The sequence below is a fragment of the Diuraphis noxia genome, unplaced genomic scaffold (genome assembly GCF_037042655.1).
Source record: "Diuraphis noxia isolate RWA-SAM2 unplaced genomic scaffold, SU_Dnox_SAM2 contig0004, whole genome shotgun sequence".
Taxonomy (NCBI): domain Eukaryota; kingdom Metazoa; phylum Arthropoda; class Insecta; order Hemiptera; family Aphididae; genus Diuraphis; species Diuraphis noxia.
The window spans coordinates 33,447,747-33,471,330 of NW_028301714.1; the positions used below are offsets into that span (position 1 = coordinate 33,447,747).

A 23,584-nucleotide genomic window follows, 5' to 3' on the forward strand; every position below is an offset into this window, starting at 1 on the left:
TATTTATTATTGTATTAATTTAATTATTAATTAAATACAGATAATATTTTAGAATAGACCGGAAATGACCTAAACAGTCTAATCTAGACGATGTTTCACTAAAATGTATATCATATCAATTATTATATAAGATGAATCTCATTATTATTCAAATAATAATAAAAAAGAAAATTCATAACATAAATTAAAAAAAAAAAACAAAGCTGTTGTCGTATAATATAATAATATAATATAATATATAATATTTTAGAATGAGTATCACTTATCTCACTAATCATATTTAAATAAATCTTAACCCTCTGACATCCATAAAATCCAGACATTCCAGTTCAAACACCTCCGTCAAAAATAGCCAAAGCTACATACTTTATCTTAAATGATATCCTCTTCCAAGATCTCTCTATTCAACCCGTTAAACATATTGTCAAAATCGTTAACAAGCGCTTTCATTCGAATCTACTCAACCACTGTAACCTCTTGATCTCAGAGCTTTTTGCTCCTAGTAACATCGAAATACGCCTAAAACAAACTTGGTATCATATATTATTAATTAATTAACCCTCTTTACATTTAGTTTAGTTTGCTTTATTTCAGTATAATTTGTGCTAGCAATACTGATATATTATTAAATTTAAAAAAAAATGTGCATAATGACAAATTCTTATTTTAATCATAAATTATTCAGGGATTTAAATAAATTATTTCAAGTCACTGTCTAGTGTAATATTTTGCTTTATTTTAGTAGATTCCCAAGAAATGTTTTAATGCGACACAACATATAAGGTTCTTATATTATATTGTGCATATGTACATGTAAGGTGCAATTACTGAACTGGATTTATAAGTAGTTAGTTATAATTAATCTGATTCAGCAGTTTAGCAAATTAGACATAACATTTTTACTAGGCTATACTAAAAAATGTATTAGTTAGTTACTATAATTAATAGCTATCATATCAAAATATTGTTCATTACTGTTAATACATTTTATTTAAAAGTATAGATTGATTTAAGTACCTAATGAAGACAGTCCCAATCGGAGTCCCAATTTTACTATAAAATTTAAGTAAATTATAAGGATTGTATAACACTTATAACTTATGCGCTATATATTCCCAACGCAAACACTCAAATAATTTAAATTGACTGTTTAGAAAACAGAAGTATAAAAAAATTATGATTTTACTAAGTTATAACCCATAAATTTAAAAACAGACTTTCCAAATATTTGGAAAATGATAAAAGTATGAATTAAACAGTTTATGAGAAGAATTCCATTTTATTGTGACTATTAACCTTAAAATAAACTGAAAAAAAATATTTACATAAAACTGAGCGTTACAAACTACAATTCTTCATTTTTATATTTGCCCCTCCATGATTTGGGCAATGGCACAACTGCTGGACACGGAACTTGTCCAAAAATTTCACAAATACAATGTTTTTCACACATATATCCAAAATTGGCAATATTATCTTTTTTTTCTTTAGCCATGGCCTCCATGTCGAGTGTTTCTTTTGGTTTTCCAAGAACTTGTAAAACATGGTCATGAATTCGATCTTTGTCACGATTATCAACATCAATCAACACATCTTTACCATCACTCATGAAACATCTAAATAAACATATACATATAATATAAACTACTAACTTAATGAGTTTAGTTTAGTTGTTACTATGTATAAAATCATGGTTAGGTACCTTATGAATGGCGTTGGTGTCATATTTTTAAGAGTCATCACTTGAACATCAGGATTTTTATATTGAATTTGAGGGAGGTGCCAAAATACAAAATCTCGTGTGCCACGATGATTTTCACCCAATGTGTTGTAGTGAATTGAAACAATTTTAATTCGGTCTTTGAATACTATCTTACCAGCTTCCAAATATTGTATAGTTCTCCGTATTGGAGCAGCTCCTTTCATGAACGGCATACTTCAAATTAGCAATTTTATTAGACAATTTAAAAACAATAATAATTATTCAATTAGTGAACATTTATTTAACAGTAGTTTTGCGAATTTCTATTTACGTTCTGCGTAATGCTTAGGATCAACCACGACAGGCCAATATGCGCCCATGCTAGGCATGCTAATATGCTATTCATTTTTCATTTGATTGTAAATCACTATCAAAAAAATAATCATCATAAATAATGATAAGGTTATCATTGGTTAGGTAATCTGTATCCGTAAAATAGATGTGAAGTTACCGTGGTACCTTTGGTACAAAAGTCAGTATATTATCACTATATTATCACAATAATATAAACAGATATACAATTTTAAATCTGTGCTCTGTGCGACGTAGTAAGAAACTGAGAATATTAATATTAATATTATATTATTACATGGTGGCAACGAATGGAATTCAAATTTAATTATACAAAATAGTATGTAGTTTATGTTACTTCGTTTAATAATGTAACGTTGCCCTTTTTTGTGTGTCATGACCACTATGCGTTGAGCCATTGAACACTAAATACCTACGACCTACCTGCTACTTTTATAGCTATACCTATCATGTACCAATATAATTAATAATTATTACATACTACCTACCTACTAACTGCCTACCCACCTGCCATATTTCGATGGTTAAGGTTGAGAAGGAATAATAAATTTTGATTGTTTTTAATTTTTATATAATTTTTTTTATTAATGATAATAAGGCTTCATTAATAAGGTTTGTTACGGTAGTTCAAATTGTTTTAAAGTCTCCACACACTGCAGCGGTGGCGATTACCGCTAGACGCATTAACAGCAAAATTAAGCCGGTCACAATTTACCGCCACCGCCAAGACAAAAGAATTTTACCGCTACCGCTGCAGAGTGTGGGGACCAATATATGGTTGGGAATTACATGATTATGTGTTAGTAGTTCTTACAGTTTTATATAATTTTTTTATAGATAATAAAATCAATCACTTAAAAAATATATACACGTGTGACATATCGCGTAGATACATATTATTATTTAGTATATTATATCTAAATGAAATAGGTATACCGACTTTTCGTACAAATTAAATTGAAAAATATTTTAGGATTTGTGTTTATGATAAGTTATAATATGTTTGGTGGGTTCCATTTAAACTATTTGCCTACTGCGTCAGGGCACATTATTGCCTGTGTAGGTATATAATTTATAGTTACCTAATACCTACTACCTTTTATAAAACATTAGGATATTATAGGTTGCTTTATTTTTATTTCATGTTTTATACATCGTGGTTTTGTTTATCTATCTTCTAATAATGAGCTTGGAAACTTTTGTTAAGATAAAACCTTCGTATAACTTACTTTTTTCTCGTTGTATGAATCACCAATCACATTTATTAAACATTATTGGTAACAAGGTATTCAATGCAGGGGCGGAGTGGGAACAAAATTCAGGCCGGGAGATTGAAATTCTTCCAGGCCACCCACCATTTACCAATTAAATTACCAAAAAAATTTTTCTCGCTACGATCAAATTATATATTTCTTTTTACCTATTTCAATACAATTAAATAAATACATTTCATTTTATTTATATTAATATGTATTATTTATACTCTCAATATTATAAAAGTATTTCAATCACAATTGCTATTTCGTTTAACTTCTAATGTGTTGTATTTATATACCACTAATACCAGAAAATATTTAATCAGTATAGTTTAATAGCAATGTTAATAATTATATATTGTGTTTTAGTGGTTCAGGTTTAGTTAATAAGTAGGTAACAAATATATTTATAATAAAGAAGTATTATATTAATTATGATTTATAAACAATAACTATAACAAATTATTAATAATTATATAATAAGAAAGATATACATTTATAATAATAATTTTGATAATAGCTTAGATTTTTCACCAACTGCATTTATTATAATATTATTATCTATTTCCATCAGAATTTAATTCTCAATGGCCATTAGCATAAAAGACTCAAGGTTTACATTTGTCATTGAATTTCTTAACCTATTATTCAAATACTACAGGGTTGAAAATGACCTTTCACAAGTACGAAACAAATACATTTCATGCTTTCACAAAGCTAGTATTGAAAAATTTTATTTCGCTTACAAATGCATATTTTAAATAATTTATCATTTTATCAATATTTTTTCATTGCCGTTTTTATCTATTTAATTATACAACCAAAATATTAAGTGCATATTTAATATCCTAAGATCCTACATAATATCTGAGGTACTATATTATAGTATACTACAATAAACTGTACTAAATATTGTTTCTTAATTTTGTTAACCACCAAATAAAATAATAATAAACGTTATTCAAATTATTATATTATTTTATCTATTTTTCTTAATTAAAAATGATCCCAACGGCCCTACCATAAGTCATAACTAGAATATTTTAGCTAAGCAGTAAATACAATCAAATATATTTATGGTACAAAAAATTGTTTCCTATTTCCACCGACCAATAACGGCAATAACACAACTACACAACATTGGGCATTATTCAATTATAGCCATTATAATATATTGGTGTATGTCTATGTTCGTCGCCACTCTGAAGATAAACAACTTTCAGGTTTCAACAGGCGTCGGTACTCGGGTGTTTATTATAAAAATAACCAATCGATATTTTGTAATTTTATACCCGATGGCCTATGCTTTCTTATACTCATACTAGGCTATCAAAATGTAACACAAATCACAATTGTATTAATAATATACCAAATACAATAATTATTAATTTCGTAATTTCAAAGTTTTAATACAAAAACATTGTTGACGCATTTACTAATTTTGTAAATAAAATCTAATATAAAATGATCGGGGCACCAGGCCATCTGGAAAATCCCCATTTCCAGACCGGCCACTCTGCCCCTGATTCAATGTAACTTAAAACAACATTAATTGTTCAATTTTTCTATTCAAGAAGTTCCATCGCTGGATGGATTCTTCACTCAAGTCATCAGTCCCTTTTATTTTATTTTTATTCTATTTCTTATCAACACTTATACTCATTGTAAAAATATATTTACAGATTGTATAATAAAAAAAAAAAAAAAAAAATTCTATTAAACAAAACATTATTTGATCATGAGGAGTGTATACAAGGACACCATCCCCCACAGACCTTTTTAAAATATTATAAAATAGTACTCTTAGTGATAACGTTATAAGAAAAAAAAAATGCTAGGATTTTTTTTTAAATTTGTACATCGTTATACCTATATAACAGGTGGCACACTAATAACTAATCAGCATTCAGCAGTCAATAATCATACATTAATTTCATAAACATAATTTTTAGAACAAAAATTAAATTTGACTGATCAATCGCAGCCGATAACATCGATACGATGGTCAAGCCCGTATGTCCGTGCAGCTAATAATGAATGTTCTTACATTAGAAAAGTATTGGAAAGTAATGATCTCAAGAGTTTGCACTGTTTGCAGGCGCACAAACTATGTAAATCAGTAAATCGATGTCTATAATATATATGAATCTAGATAAATTCCTCGGACTAGGTACTTGATATAGGGTTGCGTCAGTCGCATCCACGAAACATGAATGTTTCAACATCCGCTGAATCATTTAACGTGGCAGAGATAGCACCTGGCACAGCAGAAGTGATTGAAATCGAGATGCTGTCATCCGTCCTGTTGTTTTAGTCACCGAAACGGCCGGTCGAAGCCGACGAACTGCAGTTAAATTGGACACCTAATAGCGCAGTTTGTTGATGCAGAGTCAAAAAACGGTTCGACAAAATCGTCCGACCATGAAACGGTTAATTTCCAGGACATGGTAACCCGAAAAGTTCGTGGAAATGTAGGAACGGACTGAACAGTCCTAGACGTTGCTCACTGTAATGGACTCGAACGATAAGAGATTTGTCCGGCGAATGTTTTGGTGTGGTGCGTATGTACCATTGCATACATGCGTCATGTATTGACGTATATGTATATACCTAGCTTGTACATCGTACAGTGTCCGTTTGTCCGCCACTATAAACGCGTCCATTTCGAGATCACTTCACACTTTAGTGGCCAAATGAACGCCTGTTGTGAATTGGTGATCATCGGACAATTGCAGTTAGACATCGTTTTACTTCCAACATTGTTCTGCGTGCGTGTTCATTCCAAAATCACATCGCATTTGAGTGACCAGATGGATGACCGTTTTGATGGTATTCGCTGGACTATCCAACTAAATCCGTTTACGTTAGGATTTATACACGTTCGTTTTAAGTTACCGTCACACATTTTGTGTCTGGATTGACGCACACGACGTTCATCCCCATTTGTAACTATAAGGTCAGGTTTTCAACATGTACCACTCCGCCATCGGCTGTTGTGCCGCACAATTTACAACTATTAAAAAAACCGTACCTATATATATAACGTTTTTTAATAATGTTTTGGCCGTCTATCCTTCGTTCATTATCGTTTTATTGTATTTAGATTACTTCAGAACATAATAAACAACACTATATTAAACCGTATCGGATGTATAACAGAGCAATTGTACATCATTGAGTTCAAATCAATATAGCTTAAAGCTGATTCCCTATATGCTTAAATATACTATGCAACAGAAGCAAATTCTGCAATTTTTGTTAATTTTAATTTTTAAATGACTGACAATAAAAATATATATAATTTGTACTAAAAATATATTTTGAGTATAGAACTTGGGCAGTATTCATAATTTATAGAAACATAATATATACGAGCACTAATTGATGATATAAAATTTTTCGTTACCATATTATAATACATGTCAGGGAATATGATGTATTGTGAGTTAGGTATTACTAAATGTGAAATATTACCAGGGAATATGACGTGATAATAGGTAAAGTTTCTAAAAAAAAATATTTTAGATTTTTTAGACTTTTTTCATGTTATTTTTATTAAATAAACTATTACGCATTTATTGTCATTTAAAAGAATCTTGATATTCTAAACGTAGTATATGAGAAAAAAAGTGTGAAACAAAATAAAAATATAAAAATGTTCTTTAGTAAAATTGTGTCATACTATAGGTTATTATATACCCGAAATCCTGTTATTGTAATCTAATGATTCTAGAGCAATCGATGATACATGCGATACAGTAGTCCCAAATCCGCGGTCTTCTTGATTTTTTCCTGAAATATAAAGTTTAAAAATAAATAATATTAAAAGTTAACTACTAAGTGACTAATAAGTATCTACTATTAAGTTATGTTACGTATTTTGGTACCTATATAGTGTAGGTAAATACTTATAATTTATATAATATGATAATTTTAGTTACAAAATTATAAAAATTCTTGCTATAAATGTTTAATTTATATGATTAAACACCAGATTAATATACTACCTAATCTATGAATCATAGACTATGATAAATATATTATTTATTATGATACCAATAAACTTTAGGATAATGTAGACATATAGGCATATACGCATATTGCTTCTAAGAAATGAGAATACTGTTGTATTTTATTATTTGTATACGAGTAAAAGAAAAATAATTCAGACAAAAAATACTATAAAAAAAAATGTATTTAATTTTTCGTCAAATGCCCATTAAAATGATTTTTCAGATGTAATATTTGAATTGCGATTCCTTAAAATTTACTAGCATAATATTATTCGTGTTATATTTCAAATGAAATATTTTATATCAATAGTTAATTATATTACAATATGGAATACAATATGATGCGGTGATAATACCTAATAGAGAACATTAAGTAGGCATTTCAAATTAGAAATGATGCCTGGACATGAGTAGAATAATATTACAAATAAAAATGTAAATTCAAACTTATTTTTTTCTAACTTGTAAAAAAATTAAAGGTATCTACATCATACTATAAAAAAATATTATAAACATAAATTAATAATGTAATCAGTTTATAGTTATCTTTATAACATAAATGTTCAGTAAATTTTGGTGCGTAGATCGTATGTGCAACTATTTATTCCTCCAAAAATACCGTTTGGATGACTAAGTATGATAATATGTTTGAGGTTAAATTAATTTATATACTGTATATAGTAATGTACATTGTCAATAGACAAAATAAAAATAACAAAATACTCAGATACAATATACATTATAAATAATTAATGAACTCTAACTTTAAAAATATATTATTCGTAACCAAATATTGTAATATAGTAGTAAATAGTCAAAGATTAATTAAACTAAATCATATGTGTGTCAAAGTCTTAGCCCCATAGGGCATAGACTATAGGTATCGCTCACGTAGGAAATAATAATTAAATTCACCCGAACGGTATATGACCACCCAAACTTAGATATTCATGATATTCATATTAATTTTGACAAATACCACATATTAAAAAGACAATAAATACAAAGAAATTAAATCTTATTTGTATAGCAAAATTAATGTTTAGTGTATTCGCACAATTTACATCCAAGCCCGGATTAAGACGTTTCATAATTTCTATGATCTATAATTTTATTCTTAAACCTATTAAAAAATATAAAATTAGTATTCACTATGCATATATCAAATTTAATCACTTTTTTTCGTTTTGAAAATTCTCTTTTTATAATATTATAATTCACTATTTGTATATAACATATTTATTGGATGAAAAATATCTCCAATATTCTCACGATAGCAGTCTTGATATGTACCTACTGGATTTGATTCATTGTATTTTTTTTCAAGTTTTGAAGAAGTTTTCAGCAAAAAAAATTTAAATTTGGAATATTTTAATTTATTCATATGAATTTGTTTTTATTTTTAAAGGGCATCGCTACGGCTATTATTTAAGGAGCAACATTTAGGCAATTTCTAATTTTTGTTTATTTGAGAATGATTATTACTTACTAATAGTGTGAGTGAAATTCATTGTTCAGAGTGGTACCTCTCTTATGCGTATGTATATTTCAATATCTTGATAACAGTATAAAATTCAATAAACAAATTTTACGACAACTCACTTATTATTTTGACAAAGTTAAGGTTAATTGACGTTGTCTGATTTTTATTATTGTTTGTAGATCTTATTAAACATATTCCGTTTTTAATTTTAAATATAATTTTCAAAATGTATATTTTTAAGTTTCAATTAGGTACAGTTCACAGTTATATAAGATTTAATGTTTACAAAGTGTTCAGTACGATATATGAACATTTTTCTGTTGAGTTCAAATTTTTTTAGAATAAAAATCAAACAACGTAAACTAATTTTAATTTTGTAAAACTAAAGGTCTTTTGAGCTAAAATGTACGGTAGTGGTACGGCCCATTAAGGTTATTTTAAAATAATTAGCAAAAATATAAAAATCAAAAACAAAAATAATGCCTAACATAAATACAAAATCCCAGGAAACAAAAAACAATAGACTATATTATATGATATTAATACTATGTTTTTAGAATAATTTTTTTTATAAATCAACTCAATATTAGTTCTTAATTTTTATCTTAAGTGGTACCAAAAAGCAAATGTACCTATTGCAGAATTTGAAGCTCAACAAAAAAATTCAATATCACTTTCGCTTAACCCGGGCTTATTGTTGTCATGCCAGTTGATGATTCAAGTTACCGTGTGGCTGTAGACGTTTCGAAATAGATCTCAAAACAGGTACTCGTTTCGTAGCTTTTTCACAACATCCGACACTTAAAACTGATTTAAATGCTTTTCTATACTGTTTATTCATTATGACGTATATAATTGGATTGAAGCATGCTGATGCATAAACCATAATATATGCAATCAATAGAAGAGCTAAATTAAAAAGAAAATATTATAGTTAGGTTATATTATACCAATGCATATTGGATATAAATACTAAAATACACAATATTATGATATTATAATTTATAGATGCAGTCATGCAGTTTAATCTATACTTTAATTATTTTTAATATTGAATATAATAAAATATCCATCGGAGAATAAAAAAATATCCGTCCAGGATCGATTTTCGTAAAGGTATATTAATTTATCATTTAATTCTAATTTAACACATCTATTGTAATTTGTAATGACCCGCTTAACGAAGATGAGATACATTCAACATCTACTATACAGTAAAGCGACGGTCCCAGTTTTTTTCAATTCGTATAACAAAATGAATTTAAGGGTGTGGTGGGTTTATTAAAATTGTACTTATGAAGTAGTAGTAAAAAAATTACACGAATAAGCCGTTTCCTAGTAAATGATTATTAAAAAAAAGCAAAATATGTGAAATACAATTTAACATTTTAATATGTGCAATTTTTAAAGGTGACATCTAAATCCTAATTCTTACTTTATCTAGTTGGACGATCACTTTTTTAAAATTATTTACCTGGATATTTTACATCTGGATCTGAGGTTTTTGTGATTGTAATTGGTAAATAGCAAAGTACAAAAGATAAAAATATAGCTAATACCATTTTTGTAATCCTCCATTCACTAAGTTTTCTTTTTATAGACTGCATATTTGTTACTGTCGGATCACTTTGGGTGGATAACTGATGTCTTCGCATTCGCTGTTCCGACCTGTAAATAAATATTCATTTCATTTCATTATTATTACTATCATTTTATATTTTTATTAAAAATCATTAAATTAAAGGAAGAATATTTTCAAAAGTATTTCTAGTGTTTTTGTTTTGATATTTTATATTAGTACCTATAACTTATAAGTTTAGTTATGTTAAGTATTCTAGATTTGAGCTAACGAAACGTTGATGCTTTTATTTGATAATGATTTTGAAGAATTTATTATTTTTTTAAACGCATACGTGACCATATGTTGAAATAAAAAAATAGCTCCAAAAGTTTCATTCTTAATTGATTGTACATTTTATACAACTTACCTAGTATAGTTGAAAAGAAGTTTTTGGAATTTTTAAGTTATTTGAAAAAACGAAGAGACTTATATTAATTTAATACATGTCATAATAATCTGTATAATAATAACATAGAGTTGAATGTGTAATTGGTTCAGTTTTAATATGTTTTTAACTACCTAAATATAAAAGTTGTAAAATTTTAATGATATATATATATAGGTACTTCTCTCCTTTTTAAAAATCTTGTTAGTTTAAAACTATTTGTATGAAAATTAGGAAATGTCATATTATAATTTTATCTTTCTTTATTTATGATAGTTTTTGATAAAGTATTTTTTACTATTTTTAACTATTTAATTAAAATCTAAAAAATACATTGCAGTTTACAGACAACTTCAGATTGAATAATTTGTTTGGATCTTGAGTTTATAATGTATAAAAATTCGTGTTTGAGTAATATTTATTTTACGAGAATTTAATAAATAAAGATTAAACTTATTTTTACGGAATTTTTTTTGATTTTTGTATAGAAGTTAAGATATATTTGAATTTACTTACTTATGAACAACCCAAAATATACTAGTATAACAGCAAACAATTACAATACATGGTATGATAAATCCAGTTATAAAAAGTGCAAATTTCGAAGATCGACCAAATTCATCAGATATTATAGAACAAGAACCCAACTTTGGATCATTTTCAAATTTACCTTAAAAAAATATAATTAATAATATTTCAATTTAGGTTGGAAATTTACAATATTATTGAATACATACCCCATTTACCTAAAAGAGTAGGTACCAGCATGCCAAACGAAATAATTAGACAAAGTATTATCATGGAAGTTATCCATATTGGACGATATACTATATTATATAAGCTTGGATGAACGATCATTATATACCTAAATTAAATACTTTTTTTTATTGAATGCATACTAAATAACAAGTGTAATAACTGAAATTTAGTTTGCAATATAGCAGATTAAGTTTAAGTTGATTGACTAGCCTATAGCAGCTATCAGTAAGCACTTATTATCTCAAACCATACTTATAATTTTATAAAAATAATTTTTTGCATAATTTTAAATTAATAAAAAACAACATATTTGAAAAAAATATTTTTCTTTATTTGTATTATTCTATTGTTTTTAAGTTTTTCAATGATAACGTAACATACGTTTTAAATTTTATATTCCAAACAGAATATTTTTCTGAGCATTTTGATTTACAAAAATTGAATTTTGACTTCGAAAGGGCTGTTAATTGGTTATAATTTATAATTAATTCAATTTTTGACGAGTAGAGTGGAGTGACACAAGCAGACATTGAAAAATGTTCCACTACTTATAGCTCAAATAATCTTTAAATTTTTACTACTAGCTATTTAATTTCTTCAAAAATGTTGTTATAGTTTTGATTTAAAATAATATGAAAATACTTTAATAAATGTTAATATATTTTGAGATGATGAGTGTTGCTTTAAAAGAATCATTCATTTGATTATAGTATATTATGTTGTTAGGTGCAAACTAAATCTCAGTTCTAAAATATGTTATTTGAAATTTTTAATATTTCTTAGAAATTCATATGATCTATATTAATTATTAAAATTATTTAGTTTAAAGATATTAAATTATATTTGTCTTTGCATTTGATCTCGCTTAATTATAATTCCTTGTTATCAACAATGGCTTTAATTGTCTGTTTCTAGCACATTTATTCATATATTTCCGTACTGCTTTTATAGTTCATTATTACTACGACATTTATTTATATATAATATATATACTATACTGATAGTCTTAGATTATATTACTGATTCTGTCTTTATCTGTATCGTCTACCTACAGCTTCTGAGTTTTCGATGTAAGCAACCTTTTGTCACGTTGTATTTTATTATAGTTATTATCACCAGTCCCTTGGCGATCATATAACATTCCCACACCCTAGTAACGCAAACATTTTGTCATCGAGCCGTATCATTATCTAGAATATTGTTTATTCTTACTGGCTTTTTCATCTGTGTCACAACTAACCTAACCTACAATACTCCAATCCTCAAGCTCGTGAGCTTCTACGTTTCTGATCTAGAATATTGCTTTATTTAATTTATTCATATTATTATTCACTGAAGTAAATCTCATAATAGGTTGTAAAAATGCAATATATATTAATATTTAATTTTTATTTCAACAAATTAATACCACGGTAAAAAATAATGTATTTAAAAAAATATAATTGTAATTTAATAACGTGGGTAATATTATACATATTATCATATTATGATTTAAATTTTTTTCTTAAATTGTTCATAATTTATTTGCAGAACACTACTTAGAGGAAGTCTAGGGAGCCACAGCATCGGGGCTCCAACATAATTAGCCCCCTCCCCCCGTATTATACTGTAGTATAGACATATAGTCAGTAACCTTTTATTTATATCAATCAATATTAAATAATTATTTATAAGATTATGGTATAATCTATTATCTTGAAAAATAAATTGGATATAAAAATACAATATATCAAACAAATTGAATTTATAATTAATTTAAGTTCAATTGTCCCACCAAAAAATTAGCCCAGTGTCCAAAAATGCCATAAAATATTAATATTGGTTGAGATAGATCGGTAGTCCTAATTGAGCAATCCGGCCATCAATTTCACGAGTTTAAATTAATCTTATTTTATACGAGTATTGTTTAGGTATTTATTAGGAGGTATTCTTATGTGTAATTATAATTTTTTTAAACATTATTATTTCCTACATCATAATTTATAGTAAATAGATATCCGCTGGAAGTCATTTTTGAATGTGGTGATTTATCATTCAAATTTAAATATGAACATAACTAATTAGTCATAATTAGAGTTAGGATGTTGATGACCTAAAAAAAATGCAAAAAAGCCTTAAAAAAGGTGCAAAAATGCCCTAAAAACTTCAAAAAATGACCTTAAGATTATCTGAAATGCTAATTAAGTAAGTTAAAAAACTTATTTATAAATAATAATCTTTATTAGAGATATGGGTGTAAATAAATTTTAATTTAATAAATTTAATTAATATTAAAATTATTTTTTACTAATAGTCCAAATCCAAAGTTAGATTTTAAATAAATTAAATTTGTTTCCAAACTTGGGTGTAACATTTGCCCTAAAATCTATAATTTGTGAAAAATGCCCCAAATTGTATAAAAAGAACAAAAAATGCCTTAAAAGATGAAAAAATGACTTGAAAATGTTGAAAAATGACGTTAAAAACAAAATAAAATTAGAATATTCTGCATCAAGGGAGCATGAAACAAATTTTTAGCTAGGATAGCATTGTACAGAATAAAAGGAAAAAAAATGCAAAAGTCATCAACATCCTAAATCTAGTCATAATTCATAATATAATACGCAGGAGGAGTGTCAACACAATTATAATTAAAACTATGATCAGTAATGTTAACAATTATGAGATTAATCTTATCATAAAGTTCATTAAAAAAAAAAAAAAAAACTAACAGAGATGGTAGCTGACTTGTCAAAAACTAGTTTGTGCCAAATTATAAAAATGATTAAGGACTAAGGAGTAAGGACGGAATTAGTATATACCTTTTTTTAAACTGGGACTGAATAGTTGGTATATACCTTTTTATTAATAGGGACGGAACTAGGATGCAACCATAAAAAGCACTATAAGTCGAGTGTTGACCGTAATCGTCAAATTATTTACAATAATTACTGTTTGTGGTATAAAAAAATAATTTCTAATTTTTCTTAAAAATGTTAACTATATATTTCGTTGAGTGATGGTATTAACTATTTAGGTAGTTAAGTATTTTTATACATAATAATGTATATATTTTGTAATTTTTAATGTAATGTTTACTTAAACAACTAATAAAATATTTTGTTACCTATCCATTATGAAATTGTTTGCATTAGTTGATATTAAAAATATTGCTCAGAAAATTATTTTAAGTAAAAAATTACTAAAATTAAAATCATACACATATTTTGGTGTTAATATAAATTATTAAGGTGTACAGAGTAGCCAAGCGTTCTATGGCTGCGACTCGCACCTCTCTTCGGGCAGTCACAGCTAGTGTCTGGAGTGAGTGGACACCATCCCTCGCTCGGGTATAGCAGAAACCTACGGGTGCCCACTAGAAGTTTTGCCAAACACAAGTGTTCCAAAAACATACAGTCCCAAAACTCAACAGTACCAACCGACCATAGCTAATGGTATTAGTTGCCAAAGCTTAAATAAAAAAAATATATATATTAAACTAATTTACTTACCTATTTATAGTTATCATAGTAATAAAGAGCAGTGATATACCAATATTTCCGTACTGGAAAAATGGTACAATTGAACATAGTATTGGGTATTGTACCCAATTAATATTTAAGAATCTTGAAGCATTAAATGGCAATACGGCTATGCAGAATAATAAATCAGCTGCACCTAGGCTGTAAAAAGTAACAAAATGATCTATTAAAATTGTTCAGTTAACAATGGTTTTTTAAATAATTCAATTTATAAGAGGAAAAACAGTACTATTTATATTATATGATTAGAGAATAATATTCTAATAGTGAAATTATAGTGTAACAATAATAGTTACTCATAAATAAATTGACGTTTAAAAAGAGAATATGTACAAAAAATTATTTAAAAAAAGTATAACATGAATAAATACGGAATTTGGTTATTCATATCAAATAAGTTATGCTTTTAACTTATGAGCATTAAATTAAATATACAAATAATAACTAACATAATATAGTTCAAAATGTTCAATTCTTGTACACTAAACTAATGTTTAAAACTGTGAATACATTTGAACAAGTGATAATTATTATTTATTGATTATTATACGAAATATAATAGATGTATGATCCCAAACAATAAAAGAAAGGGCATTGAATACCTACTCAATCAATTGTTTTACGTATCTTTAAAATATTTGTCCAAAATCTATCATAAAACAATTTTTTTTTATGAAATAAAATTAGTATCTACATGGCTATAATGTGGCATCAAAGTTTCGAAGTTACGATGAATAAACGTATTGATAGTATAACTTATTCGATATATGCTATACAAATAGAAGCTTAGGATGTATAAAATAAATAGTTGTAATTCCTAATAAAAGAGCAGTGTTATTTTTGTTCGAGATAAAGATATAATTAAATTAACATTACGGTAGTTAACCAGTTTGTTGGAAAACTGGTTCTAGATATTTAAATTAAAATTATAATTGATGAATATTTGTTGATGCATTTTTATAATTATGATGTTCTTGCTTAAAAAAAAAAAAATTGCGTTTATAATAATAATGCCTTATTATCCTAGTTTTTTGAGAACACTTGTCTGGTATAATTTAATTGATATTTTTTGTACTATATTTCTTAATTATCTATTTTATTATTTTTAATATTTATTATTATTATTATAATATTTATTATTATTTTTATTTGATACTACATGATTAATTTCATACATAATTAATCGATAGATACCTATTACTTTTCACACATTACCTGATAATAAATGCAGAAGCTACATTTCGAATCCGTGGACTTTTCAGTATAACTAATATAGTCAAGCTATTACCTACAATTCCAATACACATAATAAGCAATGTTATGAACGCTGCCGCGTACCTAATTGTTTCGTTCTCTTTTAGCCATCTAAAAACAAAAAAATTATACAAATGGCGATGGCAATGAATAGCTTACGGTTTTATGAATTTACTTACGATTCAAATCCCATTGATTGGTTCGAGTTTGACATTTTAATTAGTTAAATCACTTAATGAAGTACTGAATCAAAATATATATGATTTTCATAATTTTGAAACTAAATCAAAAATTAGGTTATATTATTTGTTCAGACAATTGTTACTTTTTGTGCATACATTATGTATTATTATTTACTATACAAAATTATATACAAGTCATACGAAAATTATTATAAAAAAACTTGATGCATTTTTGGCACAGTCAAGAATGACACATGCTCAGTATAGCTGTATGTATATGGGTAGGTACTGAATAGATTTCTAAAATTTAAATTTAAATTTAAATATTAATGTATATACATTTTAGTAAAAGTTTCAAATAAAATCGACTTATTGTTTTTAATGACTTGCTATTTTGATGAAAATATTAAACATTCTCAAGTATATAGACAGTAATAATTTGAAATGATTTATGGAATTTTGAATAGTGATATATGTTATATATGCTAACGCAATTCAGCGTAGAATATTTATCAAGTGATAATTACATTACATACATTGTAATCATTGTTTAAAAGTGCGAAAAACGATTCTGAGCAACGGAGATACCTCATTGGGGTTATGTGTTAAACCATATTTCATATTTCTATTTCTTATTTGCTTTATGTATTTGTATTATTAGGTATTAGTTATTTACTTACTATTTATTGATTAAAATCTTTATTTTTTACGTTATCAGAGAATAAACAATTTTGTTGAACTTTGAAAAATAAAAAAATTGTGTCTATGCATGGATAATAATTACGATATATATATATATATATATGTTCTTAACTTTTATTAGAATAACCATGTATTAATTTGTCGAGCTGTTTGACAAGAACATTTTTATCAATAATAATTGAAAATAACTAAGCAAGGTTGATAATATATTTATAAAGAGTAATAACATATATTGGAAATAATAAATAAATAATAATGTGTTGAAAATGTAAACATAATCTAAACAACTATTACTTACCTAACCTAACCTAACTTTACCGTTATTTCTTTCTAAACTATATCATTAAAAAACCAAAATCGATATAGTCAAAAACTGTTGTCTCATAAATATTTCCGGTTTTTCACTGTTTTTCACTGTTTTTTGATATATTTTTTTTAAATGAAGAAAAGTACAGAGATTTTTAACTTTTGATTCCCTAGTACCAATCACAATATTATCGTTTGAATAATGTTAGTTTAATACATTTTTATTTTTAATAAAATAATTAATTACAATTGTATGACTCACGAGGAAATTTATCACGATTAATATTCTCACGATGAATTTAAGGGAAACCTGTTTTTTTTTAGTTCATTACAATGTTATTTATTTTATTTTGTAGTCTGCGTATCTATCATTAATTTGTCATACAATAAAAACTATATACTAATATTATTTATTTTCTTTTAGTTGATAATAATTAAGCAATGTGAACCAATATATTGGCAATATCAATAATATTAAACAAGTGCTTACATTAGAATAACGAACCTATCTTTTTATTGTTAACTAAAATAATTTTAGATAGACTACAATTTTTATAGTATTATTTAGTTTATGATAAAATTAAATTATAAACGGAGCATTAAAAATAGACTTTGGATACAAGTACTGTTTGCTAGACAATCAAAATGTTTCACTATAAACTCACTAAATGATAACGGTTAATACTATAATTTTTTCATTATAAAACCACGATCCAAGTCGGAGTTTTCTATCTATTTTAAGTTATGTATTTAAATAATTGATGTTTATAGTTAAAGAAAAATTAATTTATTAGGACCTAGCCTTATACTAGTAAGCTGTACGTAATATATAATTTTTGTTAATATTTAAAATAACGGTAAACAAACTATATTTAAATCATAGCTTAGTTGTGTAAATAACAGTGAAAAATATGGATTTTTGTTTGAAAATCAAAAGTTGATAAATGTGATCAAATAAATAAATTATTACAAGTAATCATCTTTTTGTGATAACATTTTTTATATCCATTGCATGGGTATAATAAATTTGAAACTAAGAGGTATGTTTTAAAGCTTATTTATTTGCAAATTGTTGTATAAGTCTATACGATGTATTTATTTAGATATTATGTTGTATTCATCATTACAAAAATATACGTTTGGTTATTTTACATGCGAATATATTGGTGAAAGACATAAGCGCCAAAATAAGATAAGAAAAAAAAGTCATATTGTACAAAAGCGCCAAAATACTAGGGTGCAATGGTGAATAGATATTAATAAATAACATATATTAAATTTAGAACTAGGCACCTAACCAACGTATTAAATTTATATTGATTTGTATGTATATTATAATTTAACAATATATTATTGAACATTTTTTTAATATAGTTTATTATAAAATATAATTTTTTATAAGATACCAATTTTTAAATAACTACTTATATAAAATATTAATTTTGGCGCAAATGATATGTCATTTTTGCACCTTTGTCGCTTATGTCATATAGCCGAATACATAATATAATATTGAAATATAATTATAAACATATATTATTTTAACAAGTAAATTACTTACATAATTTAATTTAGTGTATAAAATAATTCAAATTTTTAATGATTGATACATATTCACATTTGAATAAAAAAATGTTGACGAACTTATCATAAACATTTTATAGACATTTAGGTACAAACGTTCACACTGATATGTCCACATTATAGCTATGCGTGAACATGGTCGACACTAAAAATTATTTTTAATAGCCATTTATTTTATCATTTGTAATCGACATTTAAACATGCGGGCAATGTTCAGTTTTCAATAAGTCTATTCGGAGGGGTCTTTCTATAAAAAAAACCATTCTCCCCACATTGAACAGGCCACACTTTTGGGCGCACCACAGTTCACAGGGAAAGATGTACCTATAAATATTTTATGTTCCATCTAATGTTTTTAAGCGACTATTATAGTATGATAAAAACGATGCTTATAATAGCGTGGTTTCAGAATATTTTCTCAATTCATCAAACATAATAATATAATATTAAAATGCAATAAAATGCAGTTAATAAGAAATATGTTTGGAGGTAGGTATTAAAAATCAGTCAATTATTGAAATTTGAATTTTGAATATAATTTTACTATTTTATCTGTATTCAAAATATTTAGAAGGTACCTATGTTGTATCATGCATAATCATAGATACCTACTAATATTTATATTTTATACATATACATTATGTATAATTTTAGGTATTCCATGTTTTATAATTATTTTTGTAATCATCATAATATTATGGTAGAACATTTGAGAAAATAAAATAAAATAAAATAATCATAATTCATAATATACATAAATGCACTATATTATAATACACAAGGTATATAATATATTGTTTTAATTATAAATTACTATTTTATATTAGATCATGATTTATAGTTAAAACGATTATTGCAAAACAAGGATATATTCATGAACATTTAAACTTTAAACTGTAGAGTCACTGTTAATATAATTTTTCGAACCACTGTTTTTATTCTAGTCAATTATAAAGGTTCATCCATGAATAAAATAGGTTATGCTTATGATATAGGTTAGGGTATCTCGTTAATTTGTTGATGGGTTCACTTATTTTAGACAATGAGGAGTGGCGCAGAGGTGACAAACTTGATGTGGGAAAAATATTATGTACAGGGATATAGTCACATATACCTCTCTCTCACTCTGTCTCTCTTTCTCTCTCTCTCTGTCTCTCTCTCTCACACACACATATAAGTATATCGTTGCTTATGTTTATTGTGGATGACATCTAGAGGACATAAATATATAATATTGTTTTAAAATTTTCAGGAAACAGTCTTAATTTGATGGAAGTAGGTATTTGATAAAATATAATGACAATGATTAATTAATAATAAAGTCTAGTATAACATAGTATTTGTGTATATTTGATATATTAATGTTAATATTTTAATGTTATGTAACAAAAAAAATAAAATATGGGTTGAGTTATAATTATTTTATTTACATACATAATATTTGTTCAAAAACTTAGTTTTTGTATTTTAGGAACAACAAGAATATATGCTTATGTAGTATATAGGAACACTTTTTGAAATTAAAATTAATTTTAATTACAAAAAATAAAAATAAATAAACAATACTATAATTATGTTTGAACAATTATAGTTTAGGTTTAAATTATTTTAAAAATATATGCTTTTATATGTTTCCATAAGTCCATAAACTGAGACATTAAATTTCAGGTTGTTACTAATGTTATTAGTTTTACAATGTATAGTTTTTTCTGTTTTGTCGTTTACTATCGGCTTATTGAATAGCAAAAATACTTAAATTTTCAATGGAATACAAAAAACAAGAATTATAACGCAAAACCGTTTTTTAACAAAATCAATTTTGTTTTATTGTTTTAATTAAAAATTGAATAATCGTAGGCTTTTATTGTACATCAAATGTTTTTATTGAAATTTTTAGACACAATTAGAAAGTATTTTGCTTCTTTTTGTGTTTTTTAATGTTTTGATGTTTTGATGTTTTGATATTTTTACTTTATTGTGTTTAATTTGATTTATTTATGATAACATTATTGGTTTTAATAAAAAATTTGAAAATTTAAAAAAGGTTCTTCATAAGTTGCACATACCCTGATGAATAAATATCAAAAATAGATTTTCTCTAAAAATTTCTCTTGAAGTTCAAACTTCAAAGAAAGTTAGTAAAAATCACAAAATTTGTGAATTATTTTGTAATGAACTATTTTCATAGCGAAGCTATTATAATTGTATACAAGGTTCCTCGTAAATTAATCTAAAAGACAACTTAAAATCTTAAAAATACAAATCGAAAATTTTTTTGTAGACATTTTAATTTTTAAGTTAATTTTAGGCTAAATGAGATATTCAAAATTTAGATAATAATAAAAATCAAAATATTTTTAGTGTTTTGTTGTAATTTAATATGACTAATAGATTTATACCAAGAACCCATTTATCCCGTTCTACTTTATTTCGGTATTGACTTAGTTAATAACAGTTAGTAATAATATAATATCTTGTAATATTATAATAAATATTAATATGTATGAGATATTCTTAAAAATATAGACTGATTGGAGTATTTGCTAAGAATCGTTTTTCGTATGCAATGATTTGTCATTTAATTCAAATTTAACAAATCAAATGATAAAACACTTTTTTTATTTCAACATGATAGATAGAAAAATAACTTTGTTTTTTTTATAAAAATTATAACACTAACCTTGTTTTGAATTTTTTGTCATCTTTTTGTATCGGGGTTCGTCTACTATTCTTATTTTCACACGGTTTATCCATTACAGAACCATAGCAATGAATTTTTCGTATGTCCAAACAGCATAAAAACTAAGCTATCACTTACGCAGTTAAGTCTAATAGGCAATAAACTGCGGTGATCCAACATTATTATACAGTTGACGCAACATAAAATACAACAGGGATTTCCCCTACTATTGTTACGATTCATATTATACGCTGTCAACGGGTCGAAATTTGTATGATACATAATATATTATTATAATGCACAATAACAAAATGTATTTCAAAATAAACCAATAACTATTTGGTTTTTAAACTGGTGCCCGAAAAAAGGCTATCAGAGATAAACAATATCTGCATGTCAATATTCGATTTAATATTATATTACACATAATCTAATAATAACTAATGGATTAAAAAAAAAAAAATGTCCAATATGGTAACACCAATCGAGTATATAATTTTATGATACCTAAAAGTTTAACTACCCACATCGTTTAACTATGATCACATTAGTCGATATGTTGTTATGGTCTATAATGATTTGTAATACATATTTCATCAATTTGATGACAGTAATGTATCATTACATTATTATTTAAATTCTCATTTTCTGTATTCAGTAAAATTTTCAAAATATTTAGTCTAATTTTAATCTACCTAATTAATATTAATTATTATTTTTGTTTATTTTTCGTCTTGGTAAAAAAATGTTTCGCTTGAAAATTAAATATAAAATTCTACAACATAAGCAGTTAGTTTAGCAATTTAAAAATATTTAAAATATAAAACACGATTTTTTTTATAGTCGTTTGAAGTTTAAGAGTTGACAAAATCACGAACACTTGTAAATTATTTAAATATGATGATCAATTTTTATAGCTAAGACTTGAAAGTGTAATATAAATAATCATAAATAATTCTTACTGAAACCCAAAAATCTGAAAATTTTATTGACGCAATATTTTTTATACTCATTTGAAGTTTTGACAAAATTAGATATTCAAATAAAGAATAACAATTATAGTTATTTTGTAGTAATTCAATAATATTTGTGGGAATTTGAAACTTTTACTTTTATTATATTATATTTTTACTATATAAAATGACATTTTCAAAATATTCAAATTAATTTTATGGTAATGCGTATTTAATATTTATACCGTTTTACTATAAAATAGTATAAATAATTATTATATTAGAAATATAATTATTAGATGATATAATATACCTGTAGTAATATAAGTTAGAATATTTTTTCATCTACATTTATATATCATTGCATTCAAATTTTAAGTATTTAACATTAATACACTAATTATAGTGGCCTACTCAATAATGAGATACACTCGATTTCATTTTCACTGCACAGCGGTTACCTCCTTGCTCACTTTAAAAATAAAATTGTATTAGCAAATAATTCAATTATTGTGTGTAATGTGTATTGATATTTATGATCATAAAAATGTAGATAGTACTTTGGGTTAGTCAAAGGTGAATCTCTCATGTCTATATCTCAACTCAAATAAATCATTCACCTCCATAATAACACGTACCTTTCATATTTTATTTAACTGATTGAAAATGTTCCTGTAGGTAGTTTATTAAAAATTTTACATGTCGGTGACGCGTACGCTTAGATTATCCAAGTATAATTTTTAAATTTAATTATTATGATAATTGGTAGTTATGATAGTTATATACTTACAAACATACAATATGCATATTA

General features: G+C 25.6%; 3 protein-coding genes across 6 annotated transcripts in view; 1 reads left to right on the forward strand and 2 right to left on the reverse strand.

The window, feature by feature from the left end:
• Positions 1–1,259: 1,259 nt before the first annotated feature.
• Positions 1,260–2,118, reverse strand: mRpS25 (mitochondrial ribosomal protein S25). Its single transcript, XM_015519305.2, has 2 exons — positions 1,703–2,118; positions 1,260–1,616 (listed from the first exon to the last, which is right to left on the reverse strand). Exons 1-2 carry the CDS (start codon positions 1,933–1,935, stop codon positions 1,346–1,348), a joined length of 504 nt encoding a protein of 167 aa, XP_015374791.1. The 5' UTR covers positions 1,936–2,118; the 3' UTR covers positions 1,260–1,345.
• A 4,731-nt stretch (positions 2,119–6,849) lies between these two features.
• Positions 6,850–21,996, reverse strand: moody (G-protein coupled receptor moody). 4 transcript variants are annotated; one of them, XR_016191380.1, is made up of 10 exons: positions 21,821–21,996; positions 16,546–16,646; positions 16,328–16,477; positions 15,083–15,253; positions 11,570–11,697; positions 11,349–11,502; positions 10,301–10,494; positions 9,459–9,735; positions 8,833–8,898; positions 6,850–7,122 (listed from the first exon to the last, which is right to left on the reverse strand). XR_016191380.1 is itself a non-coding variant. In XM_089225549.1 (9 exons), exons 2-9 carry the CDS (start codon positions 16,578–16,580, stop codon positions 7,022–7,024), a joined length of 1,116 nt encoding a protein of 371 aa, XP_089081675.1. In that variant the 5' UTR covers positions 16,581–16,646; positions 21,821–21,994; the 3' UTR covers positions 6,850–7,021. The 4 variants fall into 4 exon arrangements, 2 of the variants coding, with proteins under 2 accessions (XP_089081675.1, XP_089081676.1); XR_016191379.1 differs by lacking the exon at positions 8,833–8,898 and having other exon boundaries at positions 21,821–21,995; XM_089225549.1 differs by lacking the exon at positions 8,833–8,898 and having other exon boundaries at positions 9,553–9,735; positions 21,821–21,994.
• Positions 18,511–23,584, forward strand: part of LOC107168307 (G protein-coupled receptor moody) — a 207,257-nt gene continuing 202,183 nt past the window's right edge. Inside the window, exon 1 of the mRNA XM_089225548.1 lies at positions 18,511–18,596. The gene's annotated coding sequence lies outside the window, so the exon portion shown is untranslated. The remainder of the gene's footprint in view (positions 18,597–23,584) is intronic.

Excerpts from the sequence above, each read along its gene's own strand:
- mRpS25 (XM_015519305.2), bottom strand. The coding sequence starts at position 1,935 with ATGCCGTTCATGAAAGGAGCTGCTCCAATACGGAGAACTATACAATAT. Across the intron at positions 1,617-1,702 it reads ACACCAACGCCATTCATAAG|ATGTTTCATGAGTGATGGTA; the intron begins GTACCTAACCAT and ends ATGTTTATTTAG.
- moody (XM_089225549.1), bottom strand. The coding sequence starts at position 16,580 with ATGTCAAACTCGAACCAATCAATGGGATTTGAATC. Across the intron at positions 15,254-16,327 it reads GCTTCTGCATTTATTATCAG|CCTAGGTGCAGCTGATTTAT; the intron begins GTAATGTGTGAA and ends TACTTTTTACAG. Across the intron at positions 9,736-10,300 it reads TCCAGATGTAAAATATCCAG|CTCTTCTATTGATTGCATAT; the intron begins GTAAATAATTTT and ends TTTTTAATTTAG.